General features: G+C 38.0%; 1 protein-coding gene across 4 annotated transcripts in view; it reads left to right on the top strand.

The window, feature by feature from the left end:
* Positions 1 to 7,088: 7,088 nt before the first annotated feature.
* Positions 7,089 to 17,046, top strand: part of SLC38A11 (solute carrier family 38 member 11) — a 57,881-nt gene continuing 47,923 nt past the window's right edge. For 2 of the 4 annotated variants that reach the window (XM_055574735.1, XM_055574736.1), the window contains exons 1-4: positions 7,483 to 7,604; positions 8,017 to 8,134; positions 10,295 to 10,369; positions 16,849 to 16,983. In XM_055574735.1, the coding sequence (XP_055430710.1) occupies positions 7,566 to 7,604; positions 8,017 to 8,134; positions 10,295 to 10,369; positions 16,849 to 16,983 (367 nt within the window). In that variant the 5' untranslated portion in view covers positions 7,483 to 7,565. Of the gene's footprint in view, positions 7,308 to 7,482; positions 7,605 to 8,016; positions 8,135 to 10,294; positions 10,370 to 13,632; positions 13,766 to 16,848; positions 16,984 to 17,046 lie in introns of those variants that run through there. The other 2 variants (XM_055574734.1, XM_055574737.1) reach the window with 2 other exon arrangements.

Genomic DNA, 17,046 nt, shown 5'->3' on the forward strand with positions numbered 1-17,046 from the left:
ACTTAAGAGCAAGGCTTTTCACAAGCTGATTCCTCTCGAGATTGTTTCTTCCATTTGGTACATTTATAATAAGAAGCAGTAATTGTACAAATCCCTGTGCTAGGTTCAGTGAAGGAAAAACAATATCATCAACAGAACAAAATAAATGTGATCCTTTCTCTCAAGGAGTTTATCATTCTCATAGTTAGGTCCACAATTACCAACAGCACAAAGTAAAGAACTAGGTATTGTAGTTTAGGAATAAACAAAATTACCTGAGACCAGAGAGAAGGAGACAGAAATCAGATTGAGAGATTTGGGAAAAGTTCCATATTTGGCCAGCTCCATATACTATGGGCAATCCTTCCTCTGTCATAAAGTTCTTTTTGGTCCCTTTGTTCCCACTTCCTGATTTTCACTCTATATGCCATTCTTGGTGAGAAAATGTATTTCTGGCCCACATCATGGGGGAGAAGGCAGTGCCCCATAGCACTTTGTAGATTTTTTATCTAATGGTGTTCAAGCTGAGGAGGGATGGAAGACTTAAAAAGCATGGATTCTTGTTTATTCTTTAGTTAGTATAGCAAATTGGGAGAAGGCAATGGCACCCCACTCCAGTACTCTTGCCTGGAAAATCCCATGGATGGAGGAGCCTGGTGGGCTGCCGTCTATGGGGTCACACAGAGTCGGACACAACTGAAGCGACTTAGCAGAGCAGCAGCAGTATAGCAAATTAGAAGTCAGGAGTCTGGAATTGGCAAAACCTAGCAGAAGGCAATGGCACCCCACCCCAGTACTCCTGCCTGGAAAATCCCATGGATGGAGGAGCCTGGTAGGCTCCAATCCATGGGGTCGCTGAGGGTCGGACACGACTGAGCGACTTCACTTTCACTTTTCACTTTCATGCATTGGAGAAGGAAATGGCAACCCACTCCAGTGTTCTTGCCTGGAGAATCCCAGGGACGGGGGAGCCTGGTGGGCTGCCATCTATGGGGTCACACAGAGTCGGACATGACTGAAGTGACTTAGCAGCAGGAGGCATTCAAAGCTCAAGGGATCTTGGCTAGCTGCTTAACTTTTAAAGTTTTGATTTCCTTATTTGTAAAAAGGGATATCCTTTTCTTAACAGTGGTTTTGGGAATTAAATGAAATAGCCTATTAGTTTTCTATAGCTACTGTAACAAAGTGCCATAAACTGGGTAACTTAAAACAAGAGACATTTATTTTTACTGTTCTGGAGGCTAGAAGTCCAAAATTAAGATTATCATCAGGGTCATGTTCTTTCTAAAACATGTAGAGGAATCTCTTCTTGCCTCTTCCTAGCTTTTTGTGGTTTCTTGACAATTTTTGGTGTTCCTTGACTAGTAGGTGCATCACTCAGTCCTTCATCTTCACATGGTATTTCCTCTGTGACTCTTCACTTACTCTTCCCTCTGTGCATGTCTGCATCTGTGTGGGCTTTCCTGGTGGCTCAGGTGGTAAAGAATCTGCCTGCCATGCAGGAGACACGGGTTTGACCCCTGGGTCAGGAAGATCCTCTGGAGAAGAAAGTGGCAACCCTCTCCAGTATTCTTGCCTGGAAAATCCCATGGACAGAGGAGTCTAGCAGGTTATAGACCATGGGGTTGCAAAAGAGTTGGACACAACTTAGCAACTAAAATGATAACAAAAGGTGCCATTGTAGCAAGATGTTGTAACTTATTCTCTAAACTGAGACACTTTGAAGAATGAAAATGATGCTATTCATGTTACAGTGAAACAAGAAGCCTAAACCAGGACTATCTCAAACCAGGTCTTACAGTTACACTAATTTTAGCTCACTCCTGAGTACCTCATCCAATCTGACTCCAAACCAAAAATATCATTTTAGTGGTTTTATGGAATTCTAAGAATTATGTTAGAAAGCATCAAAACACACTAATTATGAAGTCATAATAACAAGGTACCACAAGAATATTCCTCAATAATGAGTAATATGGTGATCATAGAATAAAATTGTAAGAATTATTTTGGAAGATGATAAATCCTATTTTAAAAAGAACACGTATTTTGTTTACTTAGCCAAAAGTATCTGAGCAGTCCTTCCAGACCTCTAAAGACTGAGTACCCCCATCTCTGGAAAGTTAAAAAGCAAGAAGAAAAATCTATCTTGTTTTAGACTGCACATTAAGTCTCTACCAATGCTAGTAGAATTAACAATCTAATACTGTGGAAATCACTTTTATTTAAAAAAAAAAAAAAGCATCCATTTTTATTAAAAAAAAAAAAATTACTTGTCTTCTAGACTCCTTTCCAAAATTGAGGAAAATGTAACTTCCTAGAGATGACGGTTGAAAATTATTGTCTTTAGTCACAACAAAACTTGAACCTTAATGCCAGAAAGAAATCAGGCTAGCCATCAGGAAGAGCTTTGTAAGTTCAGATTTCTGCCAAGATAAAGCATTCTCTGATGATTTCTAAGAGAACTAGGTGCTCTTAGAGGTTAGTGCTGCAGTGCATGGGGTTGCAAAGAGTTGTATACAAACGAGGCAACTGAACAATAACAAGAAGTCTGGACTGTAACCAAATAATAAAGAAAAGTAACAATTCTACATGAGCATAGTATACCATTTACATAATTATACAATCTGATAAAAAACTCAAATTTAGGCTCTCTACATTCCTGAAAGTCTGACACCCACGGCCTTTATCTGGGGCTAAGAGAGACTCAAAAAACTGTCTACATGCATGTGAATATGCACTTTTCCTCTACATCGAACACTGTCTAATCTGAGTAAACTGTAGGGTCCTAAAACACTAACTGCGTTTACCTCTGCATGGAGGGATTTCAAGTGATTTTGTTCTATTCTTTCTTCTTCAGGTTTTTTCACTGATAATATAGTATTTTTAAAGTAAACAAATAATACTTTTGAAACTAGAATAAAAAGAGGTTGTAGGAAATATCATTAAAATAAGTACAAAGAAATTTCAGTTTCCAGTCCAGCATATGAGAAGCTGGAATATGCCACTTTATCTTAAAAAGAAAAAAATAACCAAATGGAAAAATCAACAAGTTTTCTGAAAACCTTCAGAGAAGTGAGGTCACAGGGCAAACCACTGTCCCTGAAATGAGACAGATCAATATACAGGGAATCACAAAAGTCCATGGGAACCAGTGCCAGGAAGGGAAATCTGAGCTATAACTGATGCATTTTTGAAGGATTAGCATCTGAGAGATAAAAATTCCAAAGGACCCCAATCATCAGGGGCCCCCACACTTTTGTAAATTTTACCTCCAGAAACTCAACCAAGTTCTCATAATAAATACTGGAGAAAAATCTCCTCTTGCTTCTTGCAGGAGGAAGGAGAAAGAATCACTCCAGAGCATTAAACACTCCAAGCATCTTCTTAACAAGGTCTGCTGTCAAGATAAACTGTTTAACCAGAGCCTAAACTGCTAGGGTTTTAATAGAGCTTAACTGACCTGAGGGAAGAAAATACCTATCTCCAGCCTACTATAACCACCCACTTTCCCCTAAGGAGGAGGGAAGTACTAAGAAGTGCATGTGGAGTTTCCAATCCAGAGGCACAGGCTTTCTAAAAGACTGAGACCTACTCATAGAAGCACAGAATGCTTCACCTCCCCCATCTTCACCATCACGTTACTAAATGTCTATTTACAAGAGTTCCTTTTACCCAGTACATCATGTCCAGCTATCAAAAACAACTGTAAAACATACTAATGAGTAAAAAATAATCTGAAGAAACAGAGCAAGTATTAGGACCAGATTCCAATATGGGAGGAGTGTTGGAATTATCAGACCAGGAATTTTAAAACCACAATTAAGATGCTCACTATTCCAATGGATAAAGTAGACAACGTGCAAGTACAGATGGGCAAGCAGACAGACGGAACTTCTAAGACAGAATCAAAATAAAATGTAACAGAAATGAAGAATGCCTTGATGGGCTTATTTGTAGATCAGATGTGGCTGAAGAGTCTCTGAGTTTGAGAATATCTAAATAGAAACCTCCAAAATTGAAAAAAAAAAAAGACTGAAAAAATACTTCATCCCAGAATAGAATACTCCAAAAAAGTGGGACAACTACAACAGGTGTAACATATGCACAATAGTAATAACAGAAGGAGAAGAAGAGGAATAGAAGAAATGTTTGTAAAAACAATGACTGAAAATTTCCCCAAAGTTGGTATCAGACACCAAATTACAGAAACAGGAAGCTCAGAGAACACCAAAGAGGATGAATGCAAAAAACCACTACGCTTAACAAACATCATTTTCAAACTACAGAAAATCAAAGATAAAGAAAAAAATTCTGAAAAAAAATGGGAGGGGGAAAGACACCTGGTCTATAGAGGAAAAAAGTCAGAATATATCCAACTTCTCCTCAGAGACAATGCAGTCAAGAAGAAAGTGAAGCGAAACCTTTAAAGTGCTGAGAGAAAAAAACCTAACCTAGAATTCGGTACCCTGTAAAAATATCCTTTGAAAGTGAAGGAAAAATAAAGATTCTCAGACAAACAAAAATGGAGGGATTCTCGAGCAGACCTGCCTGGAGAAGCTTTTAAAAATTAGTTTTTTAGGGAGAAGAAAAATGATATGTCAGAAACTTGGATCTGCAGAAACAAGAGAGGAGCACTGCAGAAGTGAATACTTTTATTTTTTATTCTTAATGGATCTAACAGATGAAAATACTAATAGCAACGATGTATTCAATCATATATGCTAATCTGTGTCCTATTAGAATGGCCAAAATGTAGAACACAGACAATTCCAAGTACTTACAGGAACTCTCATTCACTCATTGTACTTGGAGAATACTCAATATGGTCAGGATATTGTTAACTTTGTCATAGAGTGTTGGATTCAATTTACTAATACTTTATTCAGGACTTTGAATCTATATTTTTTAGTGAAAAGGCTGTAATTTTCTTTCTCTTAATGTGTTTACACCCAAATTAGGATTACTAATTCTGAATATCTCAAAACTGAAAACGTTGCATTAAAAAAAACCCAGAATTTTAAAAGAAAAAAGCTGGGAGAAGATACGTGCAAAATATTGTTGGCACCCCAGATATATAAATAACTCTCACAATAAGAAAAAGACTAACAACCAAAATCAAATGGGCAAAGAATTAAAAAATGAGATTAACAGAGGATAACCAAAATATTTAATTATATTCATAAAACATTAAACAAAGATCCACATCACTATATATTGTTAATACAAATCTATACAGTAATTACATACCATTTTAAAACTCACAAGAACATCAAAAATTTAAAAAGAAACTAAGTCCTGATGTTAACAATGCAGAACAGGAATTCCATCTCTGCTGGTGAAAGTGTAATTGGGGCTGTCAGTTTCTAGAGCAGTTTGGAAATATTTAGTGAAGTTAAATATATGCAAGAACTACTTCCTAACAACTCTACTTCTAGAAAAATGGTCATTTAATATGCTCCACAAGAGTGCAAAATTAGAAATAATCTTAAGGGCTTCCCTGGTGACAAGATGATAAAGAATCCACCTGCAGTGTGGGAGACCTGGGTTCGATCCTTGGGTTGGGATGACCCCTGGAGGGAGGCATAGCAACCCACTCCAGTATTTTTGCCTGGAGAATCCCTACAGACAGAGGAGCCTGGTGGGCCACAGCCCATAGGGCCACAAAGAGACGGACACAACTGCGTGAATAAGTACCCAGCGCAGGAGGATGGCTAACTGAACTAGTGAGATAGATAAAATGAATATGCTGTATCTACATAAAACATAATAATATTGAAAACAGTATACTGGGTAGACAAACAATAATGCTAACAGGAAAACAGTGCAGTTTGGGACCATCTTTATAAATCTTGAAAATATGCATATTGTTATATATTGTTTGGGCTTCCCTGGTGGCTCAGCTGGTAAAGAATCTGCCTGCAATGCGAGAGACCTGGGTTCAATTCCTGGGTTGGGAAGATTGCCTGGAGAAGGGAAAGGCTAACCACTACAGTATTCTAGCCAGGAGAATTGCATGGACTATATAGTCCATGGTGTCGCAAAGAGTCAGACACAACTGAGTGACCTTCACTTCACTTCATATAGTGTTTACAGCTGCAAATGAATGAATTAAAATATAAAGCATGGCTACAAAAGATGCACACAAGCTTCATGAATTGAGTCTAGCAATGAAGCGAAAGGAATGGGGAAGGGCAAAAGGATGTCTATTGTGGCATTAAATGCTTATTTTTGCAATGTGAAAAAATATGACAAAATAGTAACTCTTGTTACTTTGATAGTGGAGAATATATGAAGTTTATAATTCTCTTTAAGTTTTTCTGCGTTTTTAAAATGTTTCATAGTTTTACATAAATATTTATGAAAAAGAACCTCTTTAATTATTTGATAAGTAGATGTTATATTACCATTCTTACAGTCCCTGAAACTGTTCTCTAGCTATTCTCTTTGTGATTGAATATTCTCTGGGCCTGTTTCCTCATCTTAGGGTAACAGGGGTGAACAGAAGGTCATTTAAGGTTCTTTCTGTCTCAGATACTCCAAGTGCCTTTTCTTTCCCATCCCCTGACACTCCTCCTTATCCCCTTTTATGGTTCAGTAACTGACTCCACTATCCTTCAGTCTTCCTTTATTTAAGTCATCTATTCTGAAAAGTCACCCAGCAACATCTGACAAAAGTATTCTTAGTAAACAAGTTTGCTAAAACTTTAGAAAAGTTTTTTGTTTATTTTCCATTTAAAACTCTTAGCTTTTCATGGGTTATCTCTGACCTAAAAGAAGTAGAGGGAGCAGAAGGTGGCAATAGAAAAGAGGCTCCGTAAGTGTCTTCTTACCTAGGTATCATCAGATTCCAGCCAAGGGGCAGCTAATCTGGGAATGGACTAGAATGAGGCCATCTTAACTCTGTGCCATCTGGGCAGGTCAGCGTGGGCACAATAAACTGTACTTTGTAACTGGAGGTTGGGTGGGAGGGTTAAAAAAAAAGAAGAGGGAGGGGCGAAATACGGGGAGAGAGGAGAGAGGGCTACCATCTCTCAGAAACAAACACCCTATTGCATCTCCGCCTCAGCAGGAAGGTGCGTTTGTCTGGGCAAACCCAGAGTGGAAAGCGCCTTGCCTGCAGCGGCCAAGTGAGTTGGGGCGGCAGCCCGCGGGAGGTGGGGCGAATTGCTTCCGCAGAGCCTCAACCCGACTCTCTCCCGGCGCGCTGACGCCGGGCTCGGAGGTCGCGGAGGAATCGAGGACCCGCGCCCGCGAACCTTCCACCTGCCGAAGATCCGGGTGCAGCCATGGGCTACCCCGGGCAGAGGCCCGTCATCCCGCCGCAGGTAAAACTGGAGATGGGACAGGTTCTGAAGGCAGGACCGTTCAAGTTTCCTTCACCTGCAGGAGTTCAGCTGCCTTTACCTGCAGGAGTTCAGCGGCCTTCACCTGGGGTCTTGATTTAGCACCAAGATTGAGGGCAGGAATAGAAGGGAGCGGAAGAGGATGAGATGATTAGATAACATCACCTACTCAATGGACGTTAAGTTTGAGCAAACTCCGGGAGATAGTGGAGGGCAGGGAAGCCTGGCGTGCTGCTGTCCATGGGATGGCAGAGTCAGACACGACAGCAACTGAACAAGGTTCTCCAGGAGAAAAAAATTTGCCTTGATCTTTTTTTTTTCTTTTGGCCAGGCACTTTTCAATATAACCCCTTTCATTTCACACACACACACACACACACACACACACACACACACACAAATCACATCATTTGCTCCCTGGGAGATCCTGTACTCTAGGAGTTCATGCAGCAACCCATGAACTTGGCACAGCTGTAATCAGCACATTTTAGGATGGAGTGTGTTCAGAAGCTCTACATTACTAGATATTATTGTTACTTTTTATTATTATCTTCACCTTCTTACCGTTATTGACATTACTTGTTATTATTACTAATATCGTGTTAGTCTCCTACATTGCTTATTTATTTTAAAATGTTCAACATTTTTGATCTAAGTCTTTATTTAATCGCATTTTTATATACTGAAATAGAGCCATCGAGATGACAGAGAAATCCTGGTTTCTGAACATAAGCACAAAGGGAAAACTTGTCGACAGTCTGCTGCCGTTTTTAATGTTGTCAACTCAATTATAGGGTCTGGTATAATAGGTAAGTGTTTTTTGTTTTTGTTTTTAATTTTTCGATGAAAAGGCCAAATTTAAGACATATATTATGTTGCTAGTATTCATAGATTATTTTTAAAGGAAAAAAATTTAAATTATAAAATTGGTAATTTTTTTTTTTCATAAAAGCCTTCCTGTTTTCCAGTGTGCACACCATCAGTCTTTTATACTAAAGATGGGGTGGCGATTCACACACTGTTTCTACATTTGAGAGTATCCTCCGTGTGCGGTAGATTAAGGTGAAGCTGCAGATGGAAGATAATTACAAATTTTTTTTCATGGGCTGTATATCAGTTGATAATGTTACCAAGTTTACTTTTTTCCCTGTTTCTGGAATGTCTACTGTTACTTGAATCATCTTTCTATAACCTTTTGGAGGTGTAAAACCTCCAGATATTTGAATATATTGTAGATATAAAACTTTAATGTGAAAACATAGCAATCTTGTGAAAAATCAAATCCATGTAATATTTCCTTACCCATTTATATAGTATTAAAATTTAAAGTCCAAACTTATTGTGATATATTAATTTTAACTGTAATCAATAAATAGAAATTGTTTTTAAATGGATTTTTAAAACAAAGGAGCCAAGTAATCCGAATTCAAAGAAATGAGCAGCTCATATTTTCCCAGTCTGAAGCCAGGGGTAAATTTCTGGCAAAATTAAGTGTGTTACATTATAATAATAAAGGCAGCTATTTTTTTTTCAGTGCTTCTTATTCTTTTTGTTATTTGAAAACATCCAATTTAAGGGAAAGCTGAGACAAATCAAAGTCCTGCAGATGCTCCTTGAGACTATTACTTTTTCCCTGTAATGTTTTGACATCTTAGTCACAGTCATCTGTATTGAGTTACTTCTCTTAACTTTCTCAAATTGATGTGTTTCTTGATTTTATTTTCCATATATAGACAATTTTTTTCATATGGTAGATAAAATGTAGGAACTGACTCAAAGTAATAGCAAGTAGGGGCAAAGATTTGTTTGAAATTCTGCCTCCATGTGCCGTGGAGGTGTAGGCAGAATCCCAGAGTTAATTCCTAATATGAATACTTGAAGCTGATCCATGTCAGCAACCTTGAAAAGTACCTCTTAATTAGGCTCAGCAGATTTTTTAAAGGGAAAGGTTTTCAGGGAATAAAGCATTCTGGATGGAAATAGTTTATGTACATTTTATTTTAAATGTTTCATTGTACATAATCTAAAATTCCCCATTTCCCCTCAAAAAAAGTTTATAATAAATAATGTTATATACTCACTTCAGCTTTATAAAAAATACCTTTGCCTACTTATTTTCCTCTCCTTTTCCTACAGAGTTGCCCATCTTGACCCCAGAGTTAGTCTTTCCTCGAATCTCATAACCTTTCTATTCTTTATTTTCTAAGATTTTTTTTTTTTTTTTGGTGTGGACCATTTTTAAAGTTTTTATTGAATTTGTTACAATGTTGCTTTTGTTTTATGTTTTGGTGTTTTGGCTGGGAAGTATGTGGAATCTTAGCTCCCTGACCAGGGATCAAACCCACACCCTCTGCGTTGAAAGGTGAAGTCTTAACCGCTGGACTGTTGGAGAAGTCCCCCAAACCTTCTGTACTCATCATTGTCTCTGTTTTCCCAGCCAGCCTGGAAGGAGAGCTCTGAGTCATTACTCTCCACATATTCTAAGTCATCTGTCCCCGCACCCTGAAAGTGAGAGTCGCTCAGTCATGTCTGATTCTTTGCGACCCCATGGACTATACAGTCCATGGAATTCTCCAGGCCAGAATATAGAAGTGGGTAGCCTTTCCCTTCTCCAGGGGGTCTTCCTAACCCAGGGACTGAAACCAAGTTTCCCGCATTTCAGGCAGATTCTGGTAAAACCCCGAAATGAACATTATTTGTGTGAATTGGCATCTGTTTATCATGTGATGCTTTCTTATCATATTCTTCTACCTCATAAACTCACTCTGTTGACATGTCCTTAATTTACAACATTTTATTCTGTTGTAAATATTAATACGCTAACATTTAATTTTAGTATTCATATGCACTGTTTACAACTATCTCATATAAATATGTTAATATTCTTAACTTATTATATACAGTAATTGGGGAAAAAAACCTATATGTATGTTTTATTCATGTGATGGGTGGCACATTTTTTTTTCCAGGATTGCCTTATTCAATGAAGCAAGCTGGCTTTCCTCTGGGAATATTGCTTTTATTCTGGGTTTCATATGTTACAGGTAAAAAATACTATATAACTGCTTATTCCTGCAACTTAAATTATGCAATGATTGTTTTACACAAACACACATACACATCCCCCTTAACTGAATTTCCTAACTAAAAAGTACATCAAAGAATCCTAGAGAATTTAGACATTTATGACTGAGGAGATTTACTTTTCTTGCTAATCCTCTGAACAGATTAGAAGAGTGTTGTATATTACCAGGCCTAAATCCTTTTCATGTGCCATTTTCACTTTCTGCCAATAGTGGTAGGTGAAGGAGTCATTTTAAAGACTGATTAAGGCTGAGACTGTACTCTGAAAATATAGATGTCAGGAATTTCTTTCCCACAAAAAACATGGACAGGTGCTGACATGGACAACCTTTTCAAGCTCTGTTCATGCAGGTGGCACCAAGAGCCCAGGTTCTCAGCCACTGGGGGCCCCACACCACCACCACCACCCCCACCCCTGCCAGTCTTCAAAGGCAGCAGAAAGGCACTTCTGTATCCCTTTTGTCCTGCTTCCCACTTTTCATGTAATAAGTTCATTTACACCTATGTTTGGCCACTTCCTCATCTAAGTACAGACTTTACGACTAGTCATCTTATCTTACTGTGTTCTCACCCCTGCCCTGTCATCCCCCCAGTACCCCTCATGACAAACACAAAGGCTTTCCTCTGCCTTAGGATCTCTGTGACACAGACAGTCCTCCCCACCTCTGCACCGGTGGCTGCTGTGGGCTGCTATGTGTGATCACCTAGCTGCCTTTCACCAGGTGATGCGAAACACCTCAGCGGCCTTCAGTGGAGTGGCAACCGGGCCTCAAGAGTGTCACCTTCCTGTGAGGCTATGAATCCCAGCCATCATTTCCCCAAATGACTGCTAGAAACCCCAAAGCTGGCCTCCTTGCCTCCAGGAGGGACCCATGTGTGGTGCAGTTGGAGCTGCAGAGCGCGACCTCTGCCGGGCTGGGCTGCCTCCAGTCTCCACCAAGACGGTGTCCTTTTGAACTATGCCCCTGGCTTATCTTTTCACTCTCCATCTCCTGAGAAGCTCCCTTAAATCCCATGCCCAAGAGTCTCTGTGTTAGCTCTACTTATGGAGACTCTAAGATGCCATCCCCTATAAAATCTCAGTCTTCCAAAACCAGCCTGTAACTCAGCCATCTTTCCTGAGGCTGAGAAATAAAGTGAAGGTTGCCTCAGAGCCTACACTCCCTTCCTGCCTGCTGTCTTCTCATTACCTCCAACCCCCCAAACCTAAGCTGCTTTTAGCTTCTACAACTCTTAATTTGTAGCTTAAGTAATAGGAGATCTGTAACTTGGTGCTTATTCAGAGTTGCTGGTGTTTAATTTTTATGTTATTCAAGAGAACATTTAGCACACTAAAAAAAATCCCATTCAAGGATTTACCTGTGTTGTTTTTAATTTCCTGTTTCCCAGTCAATCAGTACAAACAAATTAATTTCCTCCCAGGCATAATAGCCATGGCTTATTTAAGTGCACTGTGAACATTTGCACACATCATAAACCAGAAGGTAGAAAAAAAAATTAAATATATATCACCTAAAATCTCAACCAACACTTGAGGAGAATGAATAGTTTCTTAAAGCAAAGTCACATTATGCATACACAGATCAACTGATGCTGTATATAAACCTACAGCAGTGTCTAGGAGCAGACCTTTCCCAAGTCATATATTACAAAATTACTAATCAGTGGAAATTAGTTACTCTTATTAATTTAGTTGCATGATGAAAATCCTTGCATAGGTTTCATAAATAAAGGATGACCATGCAAAAGCAAAAAAAAAATTGTAGACTATGATTCTTTTTTGTTTCTTAATTAGGATTTTAAGAGCAAAATCTACAAATAGGGTTATAATATTGAGTTATTCTTTAAATTGACACTGTAATTATATAATTGTTTGTCTCTACAATTATTCTTTTGTCTTTTTAAGGCCTTTGTCTTTTTAATGAGATATGTCCAGTTCAACAAATGGTGTTTCTAAGTTCTGTTTTCATGTTTGTGAAATGTTGGGGAAAAAGAAAGAATGGTAAATATTTACAGCAAATGATTTTTAATTTGCTTTAAGGTTCTCATATTTGTTGATTAGAGTAAAATAATTTTTATTGTCTAAGCCTATGTAACGATGTAAAAGAAAATTCACCTGTTGAGTAACATAGATTCATTCATGGTTTATCTGTGATTTGCATATAATATATTTATTTAAAGAAAGATCAAAATGTTATAATGAAAGGAAATGTTATAATGATTGATATTTGAGATTCCTAAAACTTTTGAGAGATTTATTTATAGCCTGTATTTTACATGTAAATGAAAGCATCTATTATTGACTAAATTCTTAGCAAATTGTTATTTTTAAGCAATACATTTAGAACTTTGGTAAAATTTAGCAGTCTCATTGCAACCACACAGTTCTTCATCAAAACTTCACAGCAGCTGTGAAATTGGTTACCTCCTATTACCAGTCCTCACTGATTCTCTTCCTTGGCCAGTGACTTGCTGTTTAATTTTCCTGCCTTTAGCCTATATCTTTAACTTTCTGGTCTCTCCTTCATATTACTGCAAGAGTTATCTTTATAAAACCTCAGCCTGATCTGTTATTTCCCAAGTCAAAATGTTCCAAGACTTGGTTATGACCCCAGGAAAAAAAAAAATCATTTAAATTCTTTCGTGGTTCAGCACAGTCTGCACTTCTAGTCTCAACCCCTACTAATCTGACGTCTCTTTCACCGTGTCACCGTCACTGCCTTGTGTGGGACTTGGATTTTAGCCATTCTGTATGATTCCATTACCCACATATAGACTATGCCTTCACACTGACCATCTATGGATAATCCCCCTGCTTGACATTATATTTTCTTCTCTACTTGGTAAAAGCCTGTTTATCCTTCAGGACACTACTCAACTCTTATGGGAAGCTTTTCCTACTGTTAAACAAAGGATATAGGATAAATTACTATGTCATTTGTGCTTGTAGAATATTTTAAAATTTATTTATTAGGTCACTTATCACATTAAATTTCTATCAGATATGTAGACACCTAGCAATCTTGCTTTGCTGATCATTGATTCATTCAATAGAGTTTTACTAACACTGCTGCTATTATAGCAATAAAGAACATTTTTCTTGCCACATGAAGCTCACAGTGTAGTATGTTAGGCAGAAAAAAAAGCACATAGTTGTGACCTTCATAAAAAATACCATAATATAAATATGTGCGTGACAATAAGGATTCTGGCATTTAACCTAGCGTCAAAGGAGCAGGCATGTTTTGGGGAGGAAAAGACCCCTTCACTGACTGTTTATGAAAAAATGTGAGTGAGCAAAGAAAATAGAAGGATGCTCTAAGCTGATGGAAATGTGGAAATGCAGAAGAGAACATGTAAGTCATTCTGTCTGGCTAAAGTATAGGGTTGTTGTTGGTAAGAGTGAATATACAAAGTTAGGTTTGCAGAGGCATTTGTGAAGACTCCCTTGTAATGATAATCATTACCGTTTCCTGATGACTGGCCTGACTGGCAGCCACTATAGTTAATCTTTCTGACTCCATGAAGTAGGTATGCATGTTTTACTTTTTATGAAGGTGGAAATTGAGACTTTGGCAGGTTAAAATGATTTGCCAAAGGTCAGCAGTTACCGGCAGAGAAGGCAGTGATGCCCCACTCCAGTACTCTTGCCTGGAAAATCCCACGGACGGAGGAGCCTGGTAGGCTGCAGTCCATGGGGTCGCTGAGGATCGGACACGACTGAGCGACTTCACTTTCACTTTTCACTTTAGTGCATTGAAGAAGGAAATGGCAACCCACTCCAGTGTTCTTGCCTGGAGAATCCCAGGGACGGGGGAGCCTGGTGGGCTGCTGTCTATGGGGTCGCACAGAGTCGGACACGACTAAAGTGACTTAGCAGTAGCAGCAGTTACTGGCAACAGAGTTGAGATTTTGGTTAAATGCATATATGGATTCTGGGGCTAGACTACCAGGGTCTGAGTCCTGCCTCTTCCTTATGAGCCCTGTGATGTTTAGCAGTTTGCTTAAGCTTCTGTGCCTCACTTTTCTCATCTGTCAAATGGAGGATTGTAATAGCACCTACGTAGGGTTTTAGTGATGGTTAAACATGTCAATAAATATAAAGCATTTAGGAAAAGGCTTACCCACAGAAAGTGTTGTTAAGTATTTGCTAGTGTTTTTGTGGTTGTCATCATTACTGTCATTCTCATCAGATTCCAAATGCAATGCTTTTTCTAACATCACATGCAGCCTATAGAAAATAACTAAAAAATAGCAAAAGTTTTCTTTCCTTTAGCATCTGTAGCATGCCAGGCATTGTGATAGGCATTTAAACATCATCACATCATCCTCATAGACTCTTCAAGGTTAGGGTATTGTCTTACTTTTCAAATGAGATTCAGACTTTCATTCAAGATCCCACAGCTAATAAACATTTTTTCTGAGAAAAATTATGAAAAGAGTTGATTTTTATTCAAAATCATTAGAGGATTTTCCTGGAAGATTTTAAGCAGAAGACATGGTCAAATTTATGCTATAGTCATATTTATCTGGTAAGAGAGAAAATGTCTGGAAAGTACTGGTAAGGAGAGGATGGTGAATGAGAGAACTATTAGGAGTTTTTGCAGCAATCCAGGCAAGAAGTAATAGAGGGGTAAGCCCTTAAAGCAGGTTAGAGATTAGACATGAGGAGATACAGCTGAATAATTTATGATGCAGTAGTTAATGGATTCAGTGGCCAAAGGAAAATAGAAGGTGGTGGATAATGAGAAATATAGTGTGACTCTCAAGTTTCTCTTGATACTATTCACAGTCTGGAGAAATATGAATGCAGAAGCAGGCTCCAGAACAAATATATAAATTAGAATTTGGACACCTAAGTCAAGATGCCTACAAGATTTTCAAGGTAAAATATTTACTAGACAGCTAGATACAGAAATCTGGAGTTTTGGGAAAGTCCTGACTGGAGATGCAAATTCAGGAGTTGCTAACATCTGCGTGAAAATTGAAGCCATGGCCATGAATAAGATCACAGTAAGACATCTGGAAGAGTGAGGGGGAAAATCCCAGAATCCAGGATTTGGAAGAGTTAAAGCAACTGGTGAAAAAACTAAGTATAAATGGCTCAAAAGGTAGGAGGAAATCCAAGAGAAACTGGTGTCAGAAAGGAAAATGCTACTGAAAAAGCAAATACAATTAATATGTAAGAGGTTTCGACTGGATTTATCAACTTGGAGCTCATTGATGAATTTGTTAAAAGAAATTTCAAAGACATGAGAGAATCAAGGTGGAAATGATATTGCGCCGATTTGTATTTTCTTCTTTGTACTCTAATACGTTTCTGAATAACTTAAAAGACATAAAAAATCACTTGTAATAGAAACATGAGCAAGACTAAAAAGTAAGAATTTCTTTTTCTTTTTCTTAATGTAATTTTCTTACACTAAAAAGTAAGCATCATACCTTCTGCACAGTTGTATATCCAGTAGAGCTGCAGTATTATTCTCTAGGTGTTCAAAAAGCATTGAGTTAAATGAGAGAGAGACTAACTTTTCATTATACATTTTTCTATATATTTGTATCTTCAATGTCAACTCTAAAATTGGAACTTAAATCTCTAAACAGTAAATTTCAAAAAAATTCTTAGAGTAGCCTGTTAACCATAATAACTATAAAATAAAGATATTAACTGTACTCTGTTATAAAACAAGTTATCTGATTCTCCTCGATCTATTTTTTTCTGAATGTTTAACAGCACGTTTTATTCTCGGTCTTCACATGTTGAATGCCTGTGAAATATTGGATAATCTATCTTCTGTTGCTTAAACATTTGAGCCACATCCTATTAATAGTTGTTGCATTGCTTATGTTGCTGCTGCTGCTGCTGCTAAGTCGCTTCAGTCGTGTCCAACTCTGTGCGACCCCATAGACAGCCTCCTACCAGACTCCTCTGTCTCTGGGATTCTCCAGGCAAGAACACTGGAGTGGGTTGCCATTTCCTTCTCCAATGCATGAAAGTGAAAAGTGAAAGTGAAGTCGCTCAGTCATGTCCGACTCCTAGTGACCCCATGGACTGCAGCCCACCAGGCCCCTCCATCCATGGGATTTTCCAGGCAAGAGTACTGGAGTGGGGTGCCATTGCCTTCTCCACTGGTTATGTTAGGAAAGTGAAATAGAAAACTGAAGCTTTAACTTTAGTCTGCATACCCTCTTCTGTCTAGTTCATTGCATGGATATGTTAAATCTGTTTGCATCTTGATTTAAAAATATATAACTGGAAGCAGTACAGTTTCATGAAAGATAATGTTTTATGAAGATAAAGTAAGCCTTGCCATGGTAATTTACTTTAGCACTGAACTCTTCTTTGAAGCCTGTGTTTTTCTTTAAGTCAAAATATATTTTTAAAAACCTTTATATTAAATCTAATTTGACATTTGTTTAATGGTTATTTTTGTCACAGATTTTTCCCTCATTTTATTGATAAAAGGAGCTGCCCTTTCTGGAACAGACACTTACCAGTCTTTGGTCAATAGAACTTTTGGCTTTCCAGGATATCTCTTACTCTCTGTTCTACAATTTTTATATCCTTTCATTGGTAAGGATGAATATGAACATGAATATTATAATTACTTTCATAAGTACACAACCATTTCTGAAT

The sequence above is a fragment of the Bubalus kerabau genome, chromosome 3, assembly GCF_029407905.1.
Source record: "Bubalus kerabau isolate K-KA32 ecotype Philippines breed swamp buffalo chromosome 3, PCC_UOA_SB_1v2, whole genome shotgun sequence".
Classification (NCBI taxonomy): domain Eukaryota; kingdom Metazoa; phylum Chordata; class Mammalia; order Artiodactyla; family Bovidae; genus Bubalus; species Bubalus kerabau.